Raw genomic sequence first — 14,162 nt, 5'->3', positions numbered from 1 at the left:
TAACACTTAGACAACACTCTTTGTCAGCAACAAGCAGACTCACCTCCCTCCTTGACGTTGCCCCAGCCAGTGACCCAGCTATCTGTACCGCTGTTGAACACACTGTCACTGGCTGACAGACACACAGGTCTGATGTAGTCACTGAATTTCACTGGTGACGAGAGTCTGAGTAGAGCAATGTCGTTGTTGCTGCTATCGCTGTTATAGTTTGGATGCAAAATGATTGTGGCAACACTTCTAGACTCTTCGTTTGGGTTTGTGCCCTGCAGGTTCTGACGGCCGAGAGAAACTTGCAATCCAGACGTACTTGTGCTAAAATTATAGAAATAAGGGTCAGTATTAAGAAGAAAATCACAGGGGAACCACAGACTGGAACACACACAAATGCATCCTCTATTATAGACTAGTTACCCACCTGGAGAAGCAGTGAGCAGCAGTCATCACCCACTCTCTGTTAATGAGGGAGCCACCACAAAAATGGCCGCCAAACATCTGCAGACTAATCTGCCAAGGCCAACTTCCAGGTGGAGCATCTTCTCCTCCAACTATCTTGGTGTTCAGGGGAGTGATTCCACACACTGCAAACAACAAAGCAAAGAAAGTGGAGCTCAAATTAACGTGACTGACCCATAGAATAAATTCAAAGAGTTTAATGAAAGTACATGCTACTGACAGTAGTACCAACAAGATGTACAAAGTATTTGTTTAGATGGTAAACTAATTACTGCACTGTAGATGTATGCCGCCACTGACCGGTGCAGTTTCAAAAAACTGTTGCGGGAGCAGAGACATAATAAAATGACCAACTTAGAAAAAGGTGGTATTCAGAATACTTACATTTAGCACTTGACATGATCAAGTCGGGATTTGTGGTTTGAGACACTGCTTTTGTGGTTGTAGCTTCTGGTCCTTCAGTACTAGGACCAGTAACAGAAGTTGTTGTAATGAAAGGAGGAGGCATATCACCAACCGTCTCCTTTAAGAATGACCCGAATCTTGAGGTTTTGGCAAATGACTGAATATCTGCCCGCACAGATTTATTCCCACTAATTGTGACAACAGCCGCCTGGAACCAAGAGGAGTCTGATTTACAAAGCAAAGGGCTGCCCTGATCCCCCTGCAAAGAGAAAAATACAATTCAACATCAGTAGTGACCTAATCTGAAACCCTCTTTCCTGATTAGAAGAGCAATTCGATTTCAGAAACTCAGGTGGAAGGGAAACTTTGAGCTTTTACCTCTTGAACGTCTAAGGCAAAAGTGCAAATGTTGTCCGAATCAGAAACGCTCCCACAGTTTACCACTTGAGTTTCAAGGTCTCGCAGATTTGAGCCAGCTTTGTCAGCACCTTAAAAACACAAGAATACAGTTTTTGTGAATTATCAGTCTGTGTCTTACACATATTCAAGCCTGACACATGTCAGTCAAAACTTAAAATCCAATTAAAACCAGGCCCTAGTCAGACCTGATGTTAACATCCATTCTGAGAGGACTGAAACCAAGTGCTTTAGTATTCGTGCTGTGGCTTTTGTACTCATGCTTTTGCATTCATGCTCTCTGTCAATGCACTTGTGTGAAGCTTCTCGACAAAACACACATTTGTCATCACAAAGCTAAAATAATGAGGCCCCATGCATCCAGGACAGGTCTCCTGACCTGGTCTGCCTGATCAGATTTCAGGACGCATTTGGGTGCGTGCTGACCACTTGTGATTGGATCACTCAGGATGGATGTTAATACCAAGTCAGAGGAGGGTAACATAGCTTGAAGGATACTCACCTCCATTCTTACTGTCCATCCCCCAGCCTGGCAGCCAGCACTGACTACCAATGGGGAAGGATCTGTCATTGTTGCTATCCAGACACACAGGCTGGATATAATCTGTGTAGCTGACGGGTTTATCCAGCTGTAGTACAGCAATGTTAAATCCTGTAAATTTACTCAGGATAATCTTCACAACACCCACAGACATCTCAAACTCTTCAGAACTGCCCACAAGTCGCTGGCCAAGAAAAACTCTCCACTCCAGAACATTTGGACTAGAGCTGTAAGGAGTACAAAATAAATCTTCAGAAAGTCATGTCCGATGGAAAATATTTGTAATAATCAAATTAAGTTATGTTTATTCTTACGTGGAGAAGCACTGGCCGGAGGTGAGGACAAACATATCAGCGATGAGGGTTCCTCCACATGTAAAGACCCCGTTTTTGTGGAGGCTCACCATCCAGGGCCACATTCCTCCAAGAACAACACTGCTGTCGCCTACAGCACGACTGTTTAAGGTAGCTTTGCCACACACTGGTCCTTCATGGAAGAAATTGATGAATTAAGAGAATCAGAATTAACTTGTAGATAGGTTAAACAAGAAGTGTGAGGTTATGATTCATAAGACATTAAGCAGGACACTCACGTGTAGGAGTCACTAAGATAATTGGCTTTGTTGTAGATGCAGTTGTTGGGGAAGCACTTGACATGGTCAAGTCAGGTGATGTGGTTTGAGGCACTGCTTGGGTGGTTGTAGCTTCTGGTCCTTCAGTAGCAGGACCAGTAGCAGCAGTGGTTGTAATAAGAGGAGATGGGAGACCAGGACAGGTGTAGCTGCTGTCAGCATCCAGTCCACTGGAGGTGAACTTGACGAATCCGGGACTATCAGAGCGGATGATGGAGTTGATCCAGGACTGGTAACGGGACACTCTGGAGTAAACTCCTGGCAGATTGGGCCGAGCACAACCAAGACCAAAACTAACCACTCCAGACTGGACCCAGACGGAGCCCTGTTTGTTCACCATTGGACCTCCTGAGTCTCCCTGAGGACAAAATGAGGACACGACTGAGGATTTCACAAAGTCCTCAACACACTGACCGACAAGTTACAAATCAATAAAAGAGGCTCACCTGACATGAGTCTTTGCCTCCTGCCAGAACACCAGCACAAATCATGTTGTCTGTGATTGAACCGACTCCATTGAGACAGTTACACTGTCTGTTGCCCAAAACTGGAACCTCCACTTCTTGTAGAGTTCCAGGGAACGATAATGACACTGAGAGGCCAACAAGAAAGAGACACAATTCATACATCCACCTACAGTTGATATAACACTTAGACAACACTCTTTGTCAGCAACAAGCAGACTCACCTCCCTCCTTGACGTTGCCCCAGCCAGTGACCCAGCTATCTGTACCGCTGTTGAACACACTGTCACTGGCTGACAGACACACAGGTCTGATGTAGTCACTGAATTTCACTGGTGACGAGAGTCTGAGTAGAGCAATGTCGTTGTTGCTGCTGTCGCTGTCATAGTTTGGATGCAAAATGATTGTGGCAACACTTCTAGACTCTTCGTTTGGGTTTGTGCCCTGCAGGTTCTGACGGCCGAGAGAAACTTTCAAGCCCGACGTACTTGTGCTAAAATAATAGAAATAAGGGTCAGTATTAAGAAGAAAATCACAGCGGAACCACAGACTGGAACACACACAAATGCATCCTCTATTATAGACTAGTTACCCACCTGGAGAAGCAGTGAGCAGCAGTCATCACCCACTCTCTGTTAATGAGGGAGCCACCACAAAAATGGCCGCCAAACATCTGCAGACTAATCTGCCAAGGCCAACTTCCAGGTGGAGCATCTTCTCCTCCAACTATCTTGGTGCTCAGGGGAGTCATGCCACAGACTGCAAACAACAGAGCAAAGAAAGTGGAGCTCAAACTAACATGACTGACCCATAGAATAAATTCAGAGAGTTTCATGAAAGTGCATGCTACTGAAAGAAGTACCAACAAGATAAACAGAGTATTTGTTTAGATGATAACCTAATTACTGCACTGTAGATGTATGCCTCCACTGACCAGTGCAGTTTCACCACCTTTTGCCGGAGCAGAGAAATAATAGAATGACCAACTTAGGAAAAGGTGGCAGTGAGAATACTTACATTTAGCACTTGACATGGTCAGGTCGGGACTCGTGGTTTGAGACACTGCTTTGGTGGTTGTAGCTTCTGGTCCTTCAGTAGCAAGACCAGTAGCAGCGGTGGTTGTAATAAGAGGAGGTGGGAGACCAGGACAGGTGTAGCTGCTGTCAGCATCCTGTCCACTGGAGGTGAACTTGACGAATCCGGGCCTATCAGAGCGGATGATGGAGTTGATCCAGGACTGGTAACGGGACACTCTGGAGTAAACTCCTGGCAGATTGGGCCGAGCACAACCAAGACCAAAACTAACCACTCCAGACTGGACCCAGACGGAGCCCTGTTTGTTCACCATTGGACCTCCTGAGTCTCCCTGAGGACAAAATGAGGACACGACTGAGGATTTCACAAAGTCCTCAACACACTGACCGACAAGTTACAAATCAATAAAAGAGGCTCACCTGACATGAGTCTTTGCCTCCTGCCAGAACACCAGCACAAATCATGTTGTCTGTGATTGTACCGACTCCATTGAGACAGTTACACTGTCTGTTGCCCAAAACTGGAACCTCCACTTCTTGTAGAGTTTCAGGGAACGATAATGACACTGAGAGGCCAACAAGAAAGAGACACAATTCATACATCCACCTACAGTTAATATAACACTTAGACAACACTCTTAGTCAGCAACAAGCAGACTCACCTCCCTCCTTGACGTTGCCCCAGCCAGTGACCCAGCTATCTGTACCGCTGTTGAACACACTGTCACTGGCTGACAGACACACAGGTCTGATGTAGTCACTGAATTTCACTGGTGACGAGAGTCTGAGTAGAGCAATGTCGTTGTTGCTGCTGTCGCTGTCATAGTTTGGATGCAAAATGATTGTGGCAACACTTCTAGACTCTTCGTTTGGGTTTGTGCCCTGCAGGTTCTGACGGCCGAGAGAAACTTTCAAGCCCGATGTACTTGTGCTGAAATAATAGAAATAAGGGTCAGTATTAAGAAGAAAATCACAGCGGAACCACAGACTGGAACACACACAAATGCATCCTCTATTATAGACTAGTTACCCACCTGGAGAAGCAGTGAGCAGCAGTCATCACCCACTCTCTGTTAATGAGGGAGCCACCACAAAAATGGCCGCCAAACATCTGCAGACTAATCTGCCAAGGCCAACTTCCAGGTGGAGCATCTTCTCCTCCAACTATCTTGGTGCTCAGGGGAGTCATGCCACACACTGCAAACAACAGAGCAAAGAAAGTGGAGCTCAAACTAACGTGACTGACCCATAGAATAAATTCAGAGAGTTTCATGAAAGTACAAGCGACTGAAAGAAGTACCAACAAGATAAACAGAGTATTTGTTTAGATGATAACCTAATTACTGCACTGTAGATGTATGCCTTCACTGACCAGTGCAGTTTCACCACCTGTTGCTGGAGCAGAGACATAATAGAATGATCAACTTAGGAAAAGGTGGCAGTGAGAATACTTACATTTAGCACTTGACATGGTCAGGTCGGGACTCGTGGTTTGAGACACTGCTTTGGTGGTTGTAGCTTCTGGACCTTCAGTAGCAAGACCAGTAGCAGCCGTGGTTGTAATAAAAGGAGGTGGGAGACCAGGACAGGTGTAGCTGCTGTCAGCATCCAGTCCACTGGAGGTGAACTTGACGAATCCGGGCCTATCAGAGCGGATGATGGAGTTGATCCAGGACTGGTAACGGGACACTCTGGAGTAAACTCCTGGCAGATTGGGCCGAGCACAACCAAGACCAAAACTAACCACTCCAGACTGGACCCAGACGGAGCCCTGTTTGTTCACCATTGGACCTCCTGAGTCTCCCTGAGGACAAAATGAGGACACGACTGAGGATTTCACAAAGTCCTCAACACACTGACCGACAAGTTACAAATCAATAAAAGAGGCTCACCTGACATGAGTCTTTGCCTCCTGCCAGAACACCAGCACAAATCATGTTGTCTGTGATTGAACCGACTCCATTGAGACAGTTACACTGTCTGTTGCCCAAAACTGGAACCTCCACTTCTTGTAGAGTTTCAGGGAAAGATAATGACACTGAGAGGCCAACAAGAAAGAGACACAATTCATACATCCACCTACAGTTAATATAACACTTAGACAACACTCTTTGTCAGCAACAAGCAGACTCACCTCCCTCCTTGACGTTGCCCCAGCCAGTGACCCAGCTATCTGTACCGCTGTTGAACACACTGTCACTGGCTGACAGACACACAGGTCTGATGTAGTCACTGAATTTCACTGGTGACGAGAGTCTGAGTAGAGCAATGTCGTTGTTGCTGCTGTCGCTGTCATAGTTTGGATGCAAAATGATTGTGGCAACACTTCTAGACTCTTCGTTTGGGTTTGTGCCCTGCAGGTTCTGACGGCCGAGAGAAACTTTCAAGCCCAACGTACTTGTGCTAAAATAATAGAAATAAGGGTCAGTATTAAGAAGCAAATCACAGCGGAACCACAGACTGGAACACACACAAATGCATCCTCTATTATAGACTAGTTACCCACCTGGAGAAGCAGTGAGCAGCAGTCATCACCCACTCTCTGTTAATGAGGGAGCCACCACAAAAATGGCCGCCAAACATCTGCAGACTAATCTGCCAAGGCCAACTTCCAGGTGGAGCATCTTCTCCTCCAACTATCTTGGTGCTCAGGGGAGTCATGCCACACACTGCAAACAACAGAGCAAAGAAAGTGGAGCTCAAACTAACGTGACTGACCCATAGAATAAATTCAGAGAGTTTCATGAAAGTACATGCGACTGAAAGAAGTACCAACAAGATAAACAGAGTATTTGTTTAGATGATAACCTAATTACTGCACTGTAGATGTATGCCTCCACTGACCAGTGCAGTTTCACCACCTGTTGCCGGAGCAGAGACATAATAGAATGACCAACTTAGGAAAAGGTGGCAGTGAGAATACTTACATTTAGCACTTGACATGGTCAGGTCGGGACTTGTGGTTTGAGACACTGCTTTGGTGGTTGTAGCTTCTGGTCCTTCAGTAGCAAGACCAGTAGCAGCGGTGGTTGTAATAAGAGGAGGTGGGAGACCAGGACAGGTGTAGCTGCTGTCAGCATCCAGTCCACTGGAGGTGAACTTGACGAATCCGGGCCTATCAGAGCGGATGATGGAGTTGATCCAGGACTGGTAACGGGACACTCTGGAGTAAACTCCTGGCAGATTGGGCCGAGCACAACCAAGACCAAAACTAACCACTCCAGACTGGACCCAGACGGAGCCCTGTTTGTTCACCATTGGACCTCCTGAGTCTCCCTGAGGACAAAATGAGGACACGACTGAGGATTTCACAAAGTCCTCAACACACTGACCGACAAGTGACAAATCAATAAAAGAGGCTCACCTGACATGAGTCTTTGCCTCCTGCCAGAACACCAGCACAAATCATGTTGTCTGTGATTGAACCGACTCCATTGAGACAGTTACACTGTCTGTTGCCCAAAACTGGAACCTCCACTTCTTGTAGAGTTTCAGGGAACGATAATGACACTGAGAGGCCAACAAGAAAGAGACACAATTCATATATCCACCTACAGTTAATATAACACTTAGACAACACTCTTTGTCAGCAACAAGCAGACTCACCTCCCTCCTTGACGTTGCCCCAGCCAGTGACCCAGCTATCTGTACCGCTGTTGAACACACTGTCACTGGCTGACAGACACACAGGTCTGATGTAGTCACTGAATTTCACTGGTGACGAGAGTCTGAGTAGAGCAATGTCGTTGTTGCTGCTGTCGCTGTCATAGTTTGGATGCAAAATGATTGTGGCAACACTTCTAGACTCTTCGTTTGGGTTTGTGCCCTGCAGGTTCTGACGGCCGAGAGACACTTTCAAGCCCGACGTACTTGTGCTACAATAATAGAAATAAGGGTCAGTATTAAGAAGAAAATCACAGTGGAACCACAGACTGGAACACACACAAATGCATCCTCTATTATAGACTAGTTACCCACCTGGAGAAGCAGTGAGCAGCAGTCATCACCCACTCTCTGTTAATGAGGGAGCCACCACAAAAATGGCCGCCAAACATCTGCAGACTAATCTGCCAAGGCCAACTTCCAGGTGGAGCATCTTCTCCTCCAACTATCTTGGTGCTCAGGGGAGTCATGCCACACACTGCAAACAACAGAGCAAAGAAAGTGGAGCTCAAACTAACGTGACTGACCCATAGAATAAATTCAGAGAGTTTCATGAAAGTACATGCGACTGAAAGAAGTACCAACAAGATAAACAGAGTATTTGTTTAGATGATAACCTAATTACTGCACTGTAGATGTATGCCTCCACTGACCAGTGCAGTTTCACCACCTGTTGCCGGAGCAGAGACATAATAGAATGACCAACTTAGGAAAAGGTGGCAGTGAGAATACTTACATTTAGCACTTGACATGGTCAGGTCGGGACTTGTGGTTTGAGACACTGCTTTGGTGGTTGTAGCTTCTGGTCCTTCAGTAGCAAGACCAGTAGCAGCGGTGGTTGTAATAAGAGGAGGTGGGAGACCAGGACAGGTGTAGCTGCTGTCAGCATCCAGTCCACTGGAGGTGAACTTGACGAATCCGGGCCTATCAGAGCGGATGATGGAGTTGATCCAGGACTGGTAACGGGACACTCTGGCGTAAACTCCTGGCAGATTGGGCCGAGCACAACCAAGGCCAAAACTAACAACTCCAGACTGGACCCAGACGGAGCCCTGTTTGTTCACCATTGGACCTCCTGAGTCTCCCTGAGGACAAAATGAGGACATGACTGACGATTTCACAAAGTCCTCAACACACTGACCGACAAGTTCCAAATCAATAAAAGAGGCTCACCTGACATGAGTCTTTGCCTCCTGCCAGAACACCAGCACAAATCATGTTGTCTGTGATTGAACCGACTCCATTGAGACAGTTACACTGTCTGTTGCCCAAAACTGGAACCTCCACTTCTTGTAGAGTTTCAGGGAACGATAATGACACTGAGAGGCCAACAAGAAAGAGACACAATTCAAATATCCACCTACAGTTAATATAACACTTAGACAACACTCTTTGTCAGCAACAAGCAGACTCACCTCCCTCCTTGACGTTGCCCCAGCCAGTGACCCAGCTATCTGTACCGCTGTTGAACACACTGTCACTGGCTGACAGACACACAGGTCTGATGTAGTCACTGAATTTCACTGGTGACGAGAGTCTGAGTAGAGCAATGTCGTTGTTGCTGCTGTCGCTGTCATAGTTTGGATGCAAAATGATTGTGGCAACACTTCTAGACTCTTCGTTTGGGTTTGTGCCCTGCAGGTTCTGACGGCCGACAGACACTTTCAAGCCCGACGTACTTGTGCTACAATAATAGAAATAAGGGTCAGTATTAAGAAGAAAATCACAGTGGAACCACAGACTGGAACACACACAAATGCATCCTCTATTATAGACTAGTTACCCACCTGGAGAAGCAGTGAGCAGCAGTCATCACCCACTCTCTGTTAATGAGGGAGCCACCACAAAAATGGCCGCCAAACATCTGCAGACTAATCTGCCAAGGCCAACTTCCAGGTGGAGCATCTTCTCCTCCAACTATCTTGGTGCTCAGGGGAGTCATGCCACACACTGCAAACAACAGAGCAAAGAAAGTGGAGCTCAAACTAACGTGACTGACCCATAGAATAAATTCAGAGAGTTTCATGAAAGTACATGCGACTGAAAGAAGTACCAACAAGATAAACAGAGTATTTGTTTAGATGATAACCTAATTACTGCACTGTAGATGTATGCCTCCACTGACCAGTGCAGTTTCACCACCTGTTGCCGGAGCAGAGACATAGTAGAATGACCAATTTAGGAAAAGGTGGCAGTGAGAATACTTACATTTAGCACTTGACATGGTCAGGTCGGGACTCGTGGTTTGAGACACTGCTTTGGTGGTTGTAGCTTCTGGACCTTCAGTAGCAAGACCAGTAGCAGCGGTGGTTGTAATAAGAGGAGATGGGAGACCAGGACAGGTGTAGCTGCTGTCAGCATCCAGTCCACTGGAGGTGAACTTGACGAATCCGGGCCTATCAGAGCGGATGATGGAGTTGATCCAGGACTGGTAACGGGACACTCTGGAGTAAACTCCTGGCAGATTGGGCCGAGCACAACCAAGGCCAAAACTAACCACTCCAGACTGGACCCAGACGGAGCCCTGTTTGTTCACCATTGGACCTCCTGAGTCTCCCTGAGGACAAAATGAGGACACGACTGACGATTTCACAAAGTCCTCAACACACTGACCGACAAGTTACAAATCAATAAAAGAGGCTCACCTGACATGAGTCTTTGCCTCCTGCCAGAACACCAGCACAAATCATGTTGTCTGTGATTGAACCGACTCCATTGAGACAGTTACACTGTCTGTTGCCCAAAACTGGAACCTCCACTTCTTGTAGAGTTTCAGGGAACGATAATGACACTGAGAGGCCAACAAGAAAGAGACACAATTCAAATATCCACCTACAGTTAATATAACACTTAGACAACACTCTTTGTCAGCAACAATCAGACTCACCTCCCTCCTTGACGTTGCCCCAGCCAGTGACCCAGCTATCTGTACCGCTGTTGAACACACTGTCACTGGCTGACAGACACACAGGTCTGATGTAGTCACTGAATTTCACTGGTGACGAGAGTCTGAGTAGAGCAATGTCGTTGTTGCTGCTGTCGCTGTCATAGTTTGGATGCAAAATGATTGTGGCAACACTTCTAGACTCTTCGTTTGGGTTTGTGCCCTGCAGGTTCTGACGGCCGAGAGACACTTTCAAGCCCGACGTACTTGTGCTACAATAATAGAAATAAGGGTCAGTATTAAGAAGAAAATCACAGTGGAACCACAGACTGGAACACACACAAATGCATCCTCTATTATAGACTAGTTACCCACCTGGAGAAGCAGTGAGCAGCAGTCATCACCCACTCTCTGTTAATGAGGGAGCCACCACAAAAATGGCCGCCAAACATCTGCAGACTAATCTGCCAAGGCCAACTTCCAGGTGGAGCATCTTCTCCTCCAACTATCTTGGTGCTCAGGGGAGTCATGCCACACACTGCAAACAACAGAGCAAAGAAAGTGGAGCTCAAACTAACGTGACTGACCCATAGAATAAATTCAGAGAGTTTCATGAAAGTACATGCGACTGAAAGAAGTACCAACAAGATAAACAGAGTATTTGTTTAGATGATAACCTAATTATTGCACTGTAGATGTATGCCTCCACTGACCAGTGCAGTTTCACCACCTGTTGCCGGAGCAGAGACATAATAGAATGACCAACTTAGGAAAAGGTGGCAGTGAGAATACTTACATTTAGCACTTGACATGGTCAGGTCGGGACTTGTGGTTTGAGACACTGCTTTGGTGGTTGTAGCTTCTGGTCCTTCAGTAGCAAGACCAGTAGCAGCGGTGGTTGTAATAAGAGGAGGTGGGAGACCAGGACAGGTGTAGCTGCTGTCAGCATCCAGTCCACTGGAGGTGAACTTGACGAATCCGGGCCTATCAGAGCGGATGATGGAGTTGATCCAGGACTGGTAACGGGACACTCTGGAGTAAACTCCTGGCAGATTGGGCCGAGCACAACCAAGACCAAAACTAACCACTCCAGACTGGACCCAGACGGAGCCCTGTTTGTTCACCATTGGACCTCCTGAGTCTCCCTGAGGACAAAATGAGGACACGACTGAGGATTTCACAAAGTCCTCAACACACTGACCGACAAGTGACAAATCAATAAAAGAGGCTCACCTGACATGAGTCTTTGCCTCCTGCCAGAACACCAGCACAAATCATGTTGTCTGTGATTGAACCGACTCCATTGAGACAGTTACACTGTCTGTTGCCCAAAACTGGAACCTCCACTTCTTGTAGAGTTTCAGGGAACGATAATGACACTGAGAGGCCAACAAGAAAGAGACACAATTCAAATATCCACCTACAGTTGATATAACACTTAGACAACACTCTTTGTCAGCAACAAGCAGACTCACCTCCCTCCTTGACGTTGCCCCAGCCAGTGACCCAGCTATCTGTACCGCTGTTGAACACACTGTCACTGGCTGACAGACACACAGGTCTGATGTAGTCACTGAATTTCACTGGTGACGAGAGTCTGAGTAGAGCAATGTCGTTGTTGCTGCTGTCGCTGTCATAGTTTGGATGCAAAATGATTGTGGCAACACTTCTAGACTCTTCGTTTGGGTTTGTGCCCTGCAGGTTCTGACGGCCGAGAGACACTTTCAAGCCCGACGTACTTGTGCTACAATAATAGAAATAAGGGTCAGTATTAAGAAGAAAATCACAGTGGAACCACAGACTGGAACACACACAAATGCATCCTCTATTATAGACTAGTTACCCACCTGGAGAAGCAGTGAGCAGCAGTCATCACCCACTCTCTGTTAATGAGGGAGCCACCACAAAAATGGCCGCCAAACATCTGCAGACTAATCTGCCAAGGCCAACTTCCAGGTGGAGCATCTTCTCCTCCAACTATCTTGGTGCTCAGGGGAGTCATGCCACACACTGCAAACAACAGAGCAAAGAAAGTGGAGCTCAAACTAACGTGACTGACCCATAGAATAAATTCAGAGAGTTTCATGAAAGTACATGCGACTGAAAGAAGTACCAACAAGATAAACAGAGTATTTGTTTAGATGATAACCTAATTACTGCACTGTAGATGTATGCCTCCACTGACCAGTGCAGTTTCACCACCTGTTGCCGGAGCAGAGACATAGTAGAATGACCAATTTAGGAAAAGGTGGCAGTGAGAATACTTGCATTTAGCACTTGACATGGTCAGGTCGGGACTCATGGTTTGAGACACTGCTTTGGTGGTTGTAGCTTCTGGACCTTCAGTAGCAAGACCAGTAGCAGCGGTGGTTGTAATAAGAGGAGATGGGAGACCAGGACAGGTGTAGCTGCTGTCAGCATCCAGTCCACTGGAGGTGAACTTGACGAATCCGGGCCTATCAGAGCGGATGATGGAGTTGATCCAGGACTGGTAACGGGACACTCTGGAGTAAACTCCTGGCAGATTGGGCCGAGCACAACCAAGACCAAAACTAACCACTCCAGACTGGACCCAGACGGAGCCCTGTTTGTTCACCATTGGACCTCCTGAGTCTCCCTGAGGACAAAATGAGGACACGACTGAGGATTTCACAAAGTCCTCAACACACTGACCGACAAGTTACAAATCAATAAAAGAGGCTCACCTGACATGAGTCTTTGCCTCCTGCCAGAACACCAGCACAAATCATGTTGTCTGTGATTGAACCGACTCCATTGAGACAGTTACACTGTCTGTTGCCCAAAACTGGAACCTCCACTTCTTGTAGAGTTTCAGGGAACGATAATGACACTGAGAGGCCAACAAGAAAGAGACACAATTCAAATATCCACCTACAGTTAATATAACACTTAGACAACACTCTTTGTCAGCAACAATCAGACTCACCTCCCTCCTTGACGTTGCCCCAGCCAGTGACCCAGCTATCTGTACCGCTGTTGAACACACTGTCACTGGCTGACAGACACACAGGTCTGATGTAGTCACTGAATTTCACTGGTGACGAGAGTCTGAGTAGAGCAATGTCGTTGTTGCTGCTGTCGCTGTCATAGTTTGGATGCAAAATGATTGTGGCAACACTTCTAGACTCTTCGTTTGGGTTTGTGCCCTGCAGGTTCTGACGGCCGAGAGACACTTTCAAGCCCGACGTACTTGTGCTACAATAATAGAAATAAGGGTCAGTATTAAGAAGAAAATCACAGTGGAACCACAGACTGGAACACACACAAATGCATCCTCTATTATAGACTAGTTACCCACCTGGAGAAGCAGTGAGCAGCAGTCATCACCCACTCTCTGTTAATGAGGGAGCCACCACAAAAATGGCCGCCAAACATCTGCAGACTAATCTGCCAAGGCCAACTTCCAGGTGGAGCATCTTCTCCTCCAACTATCTTGGTGCTCAGGGGAGTCATGCCACACACTGCAAACAACAGAGCAAAGAAAGTGGAGCTCAAACTAACGTGACTGACCCATAGAATAAATTCAGAGAGTTTCATGAAAGTACATGCGACTGAAAGAAGTACCAACAAGATAAACAGAGTATTTGTTTAGATGATAACCTAATTACTGCACTGTAGATGTATGCCTCCACTGACCAGTGCAGTTTCA

The 14,162-nt window shown here is 46.6% G+C and overlaps 1 protein-coding gene across 1 annotated transcript in view; it reads right to left on the bottom strand.

The window, feature by feature from the left end:
* LOC133931827 (uncharacterized) overlaps nucleotides 1-14,162 on the bottom strand; it is a 39,789-nt gene that overhangs the window by 2,330 nt on the left and 23,297 nt on the right. Inside the window, 34 exon segments of the mRNA XM_062378774.1 lie at nucleotides 44-306; nucleotides 416-578; nucleotides 2,544-2,805; nucleotides 2,894-3,039; nucleotides 3,136-3,398; nucleotides 3,508-3,670; nucleotides 3,959-4,277; nucleotides 4,366-4,511; nucleotides 4,608-4,870; nucleotides 4,980-5,142; nucleotides 5,401-5,777; nucleotides 5,809-5,983; nucleotides 6,080-6,342; nucleotides 6,452-6,614; nucleotides 6,960-7,249; nucleotides 7,281-7,455; nucleotides 7,552-7,814; nucleotides 7,924-8,086; nucleotides 8,375-8,693; nucleotides 8,782-8,927; nucleotides 9,024-9,292; nucleotides 9,396-9,558; nucleotides 9,847-10,207; nucleotides 10,254-10,384; nucleotides 10,484-10,764; nucleotides 10,868-11,030; nucleotides 11,289-11,637; nucleotides 11,726-11,871; nucleotides 11,968-12,236; nucleotides 12,340-12,502; nucleotides 12,791-13,151; nucleotides 13,198-13,328; nucleotides 13,428-13,708; nucleotides 13,812-13,974. Of these exon segments, the coding sequence (XP_062234758.1) occupies nucleotides 44-306; nucleotides 416-578; nucleotides 2,544-2,805; nucleotides 2,894-3,039; nucleotides 3,136-3,398; nucleotides 3,508-3,670; nucleotides 3,959-4,277; nucleotides 4,366-4,511; nucleotides 4,608-4,870; nucleotides 4,980-5,142; nucleotides 5,401-5,777; nucleotides 5,809-5,983; nucleotides 6,080-6,342; nucleotides 6,452-6,614; nucleotides 6,960-7,249; nucleotides 7,281-7,455; nucleotides 7,552-7,814; nucleotides 7,924-8,086; nucleotides 8,375-8,693; nucleotides 8,782-8,927; nucleotides 9,024-9,292; nucleotides 9,396-9,558; nucleotides 9,847-10,207; nucleotides 10,254-10,384; nucleotides 10,484-10,764; nucleotides 10,868-11,030; nucleotides 11,289-11,637; nucleotides 11,726-11,871; nucleotides 11,968-12,236; nucleotides 12,340-12,502; nucleotides 12,791-13,151; nucleotides 13,198-13,328; nucleotides 13,428-13,708; nucleotides 13,812-13,974 (7,716 nt within the window).

Source organism: Platichthys flesus, chromosome 20, assembly GCF_949316205.1.
Source record: "Platichthys flesus chromosome 20, fPlaFle2.1, whole genome shotgun sequence".
Lineage (NCBI taxonomy): Eukaryota > Metazoa > Chordata > Actinopteri > Pleuronectiformes > Pleuronectidae > Platichthys > Platichthys flesus.
Note: the sequence above shows the minus strand (reverse complement) of the source record. Positions and strands in the feature narration are given on the sequence as shown.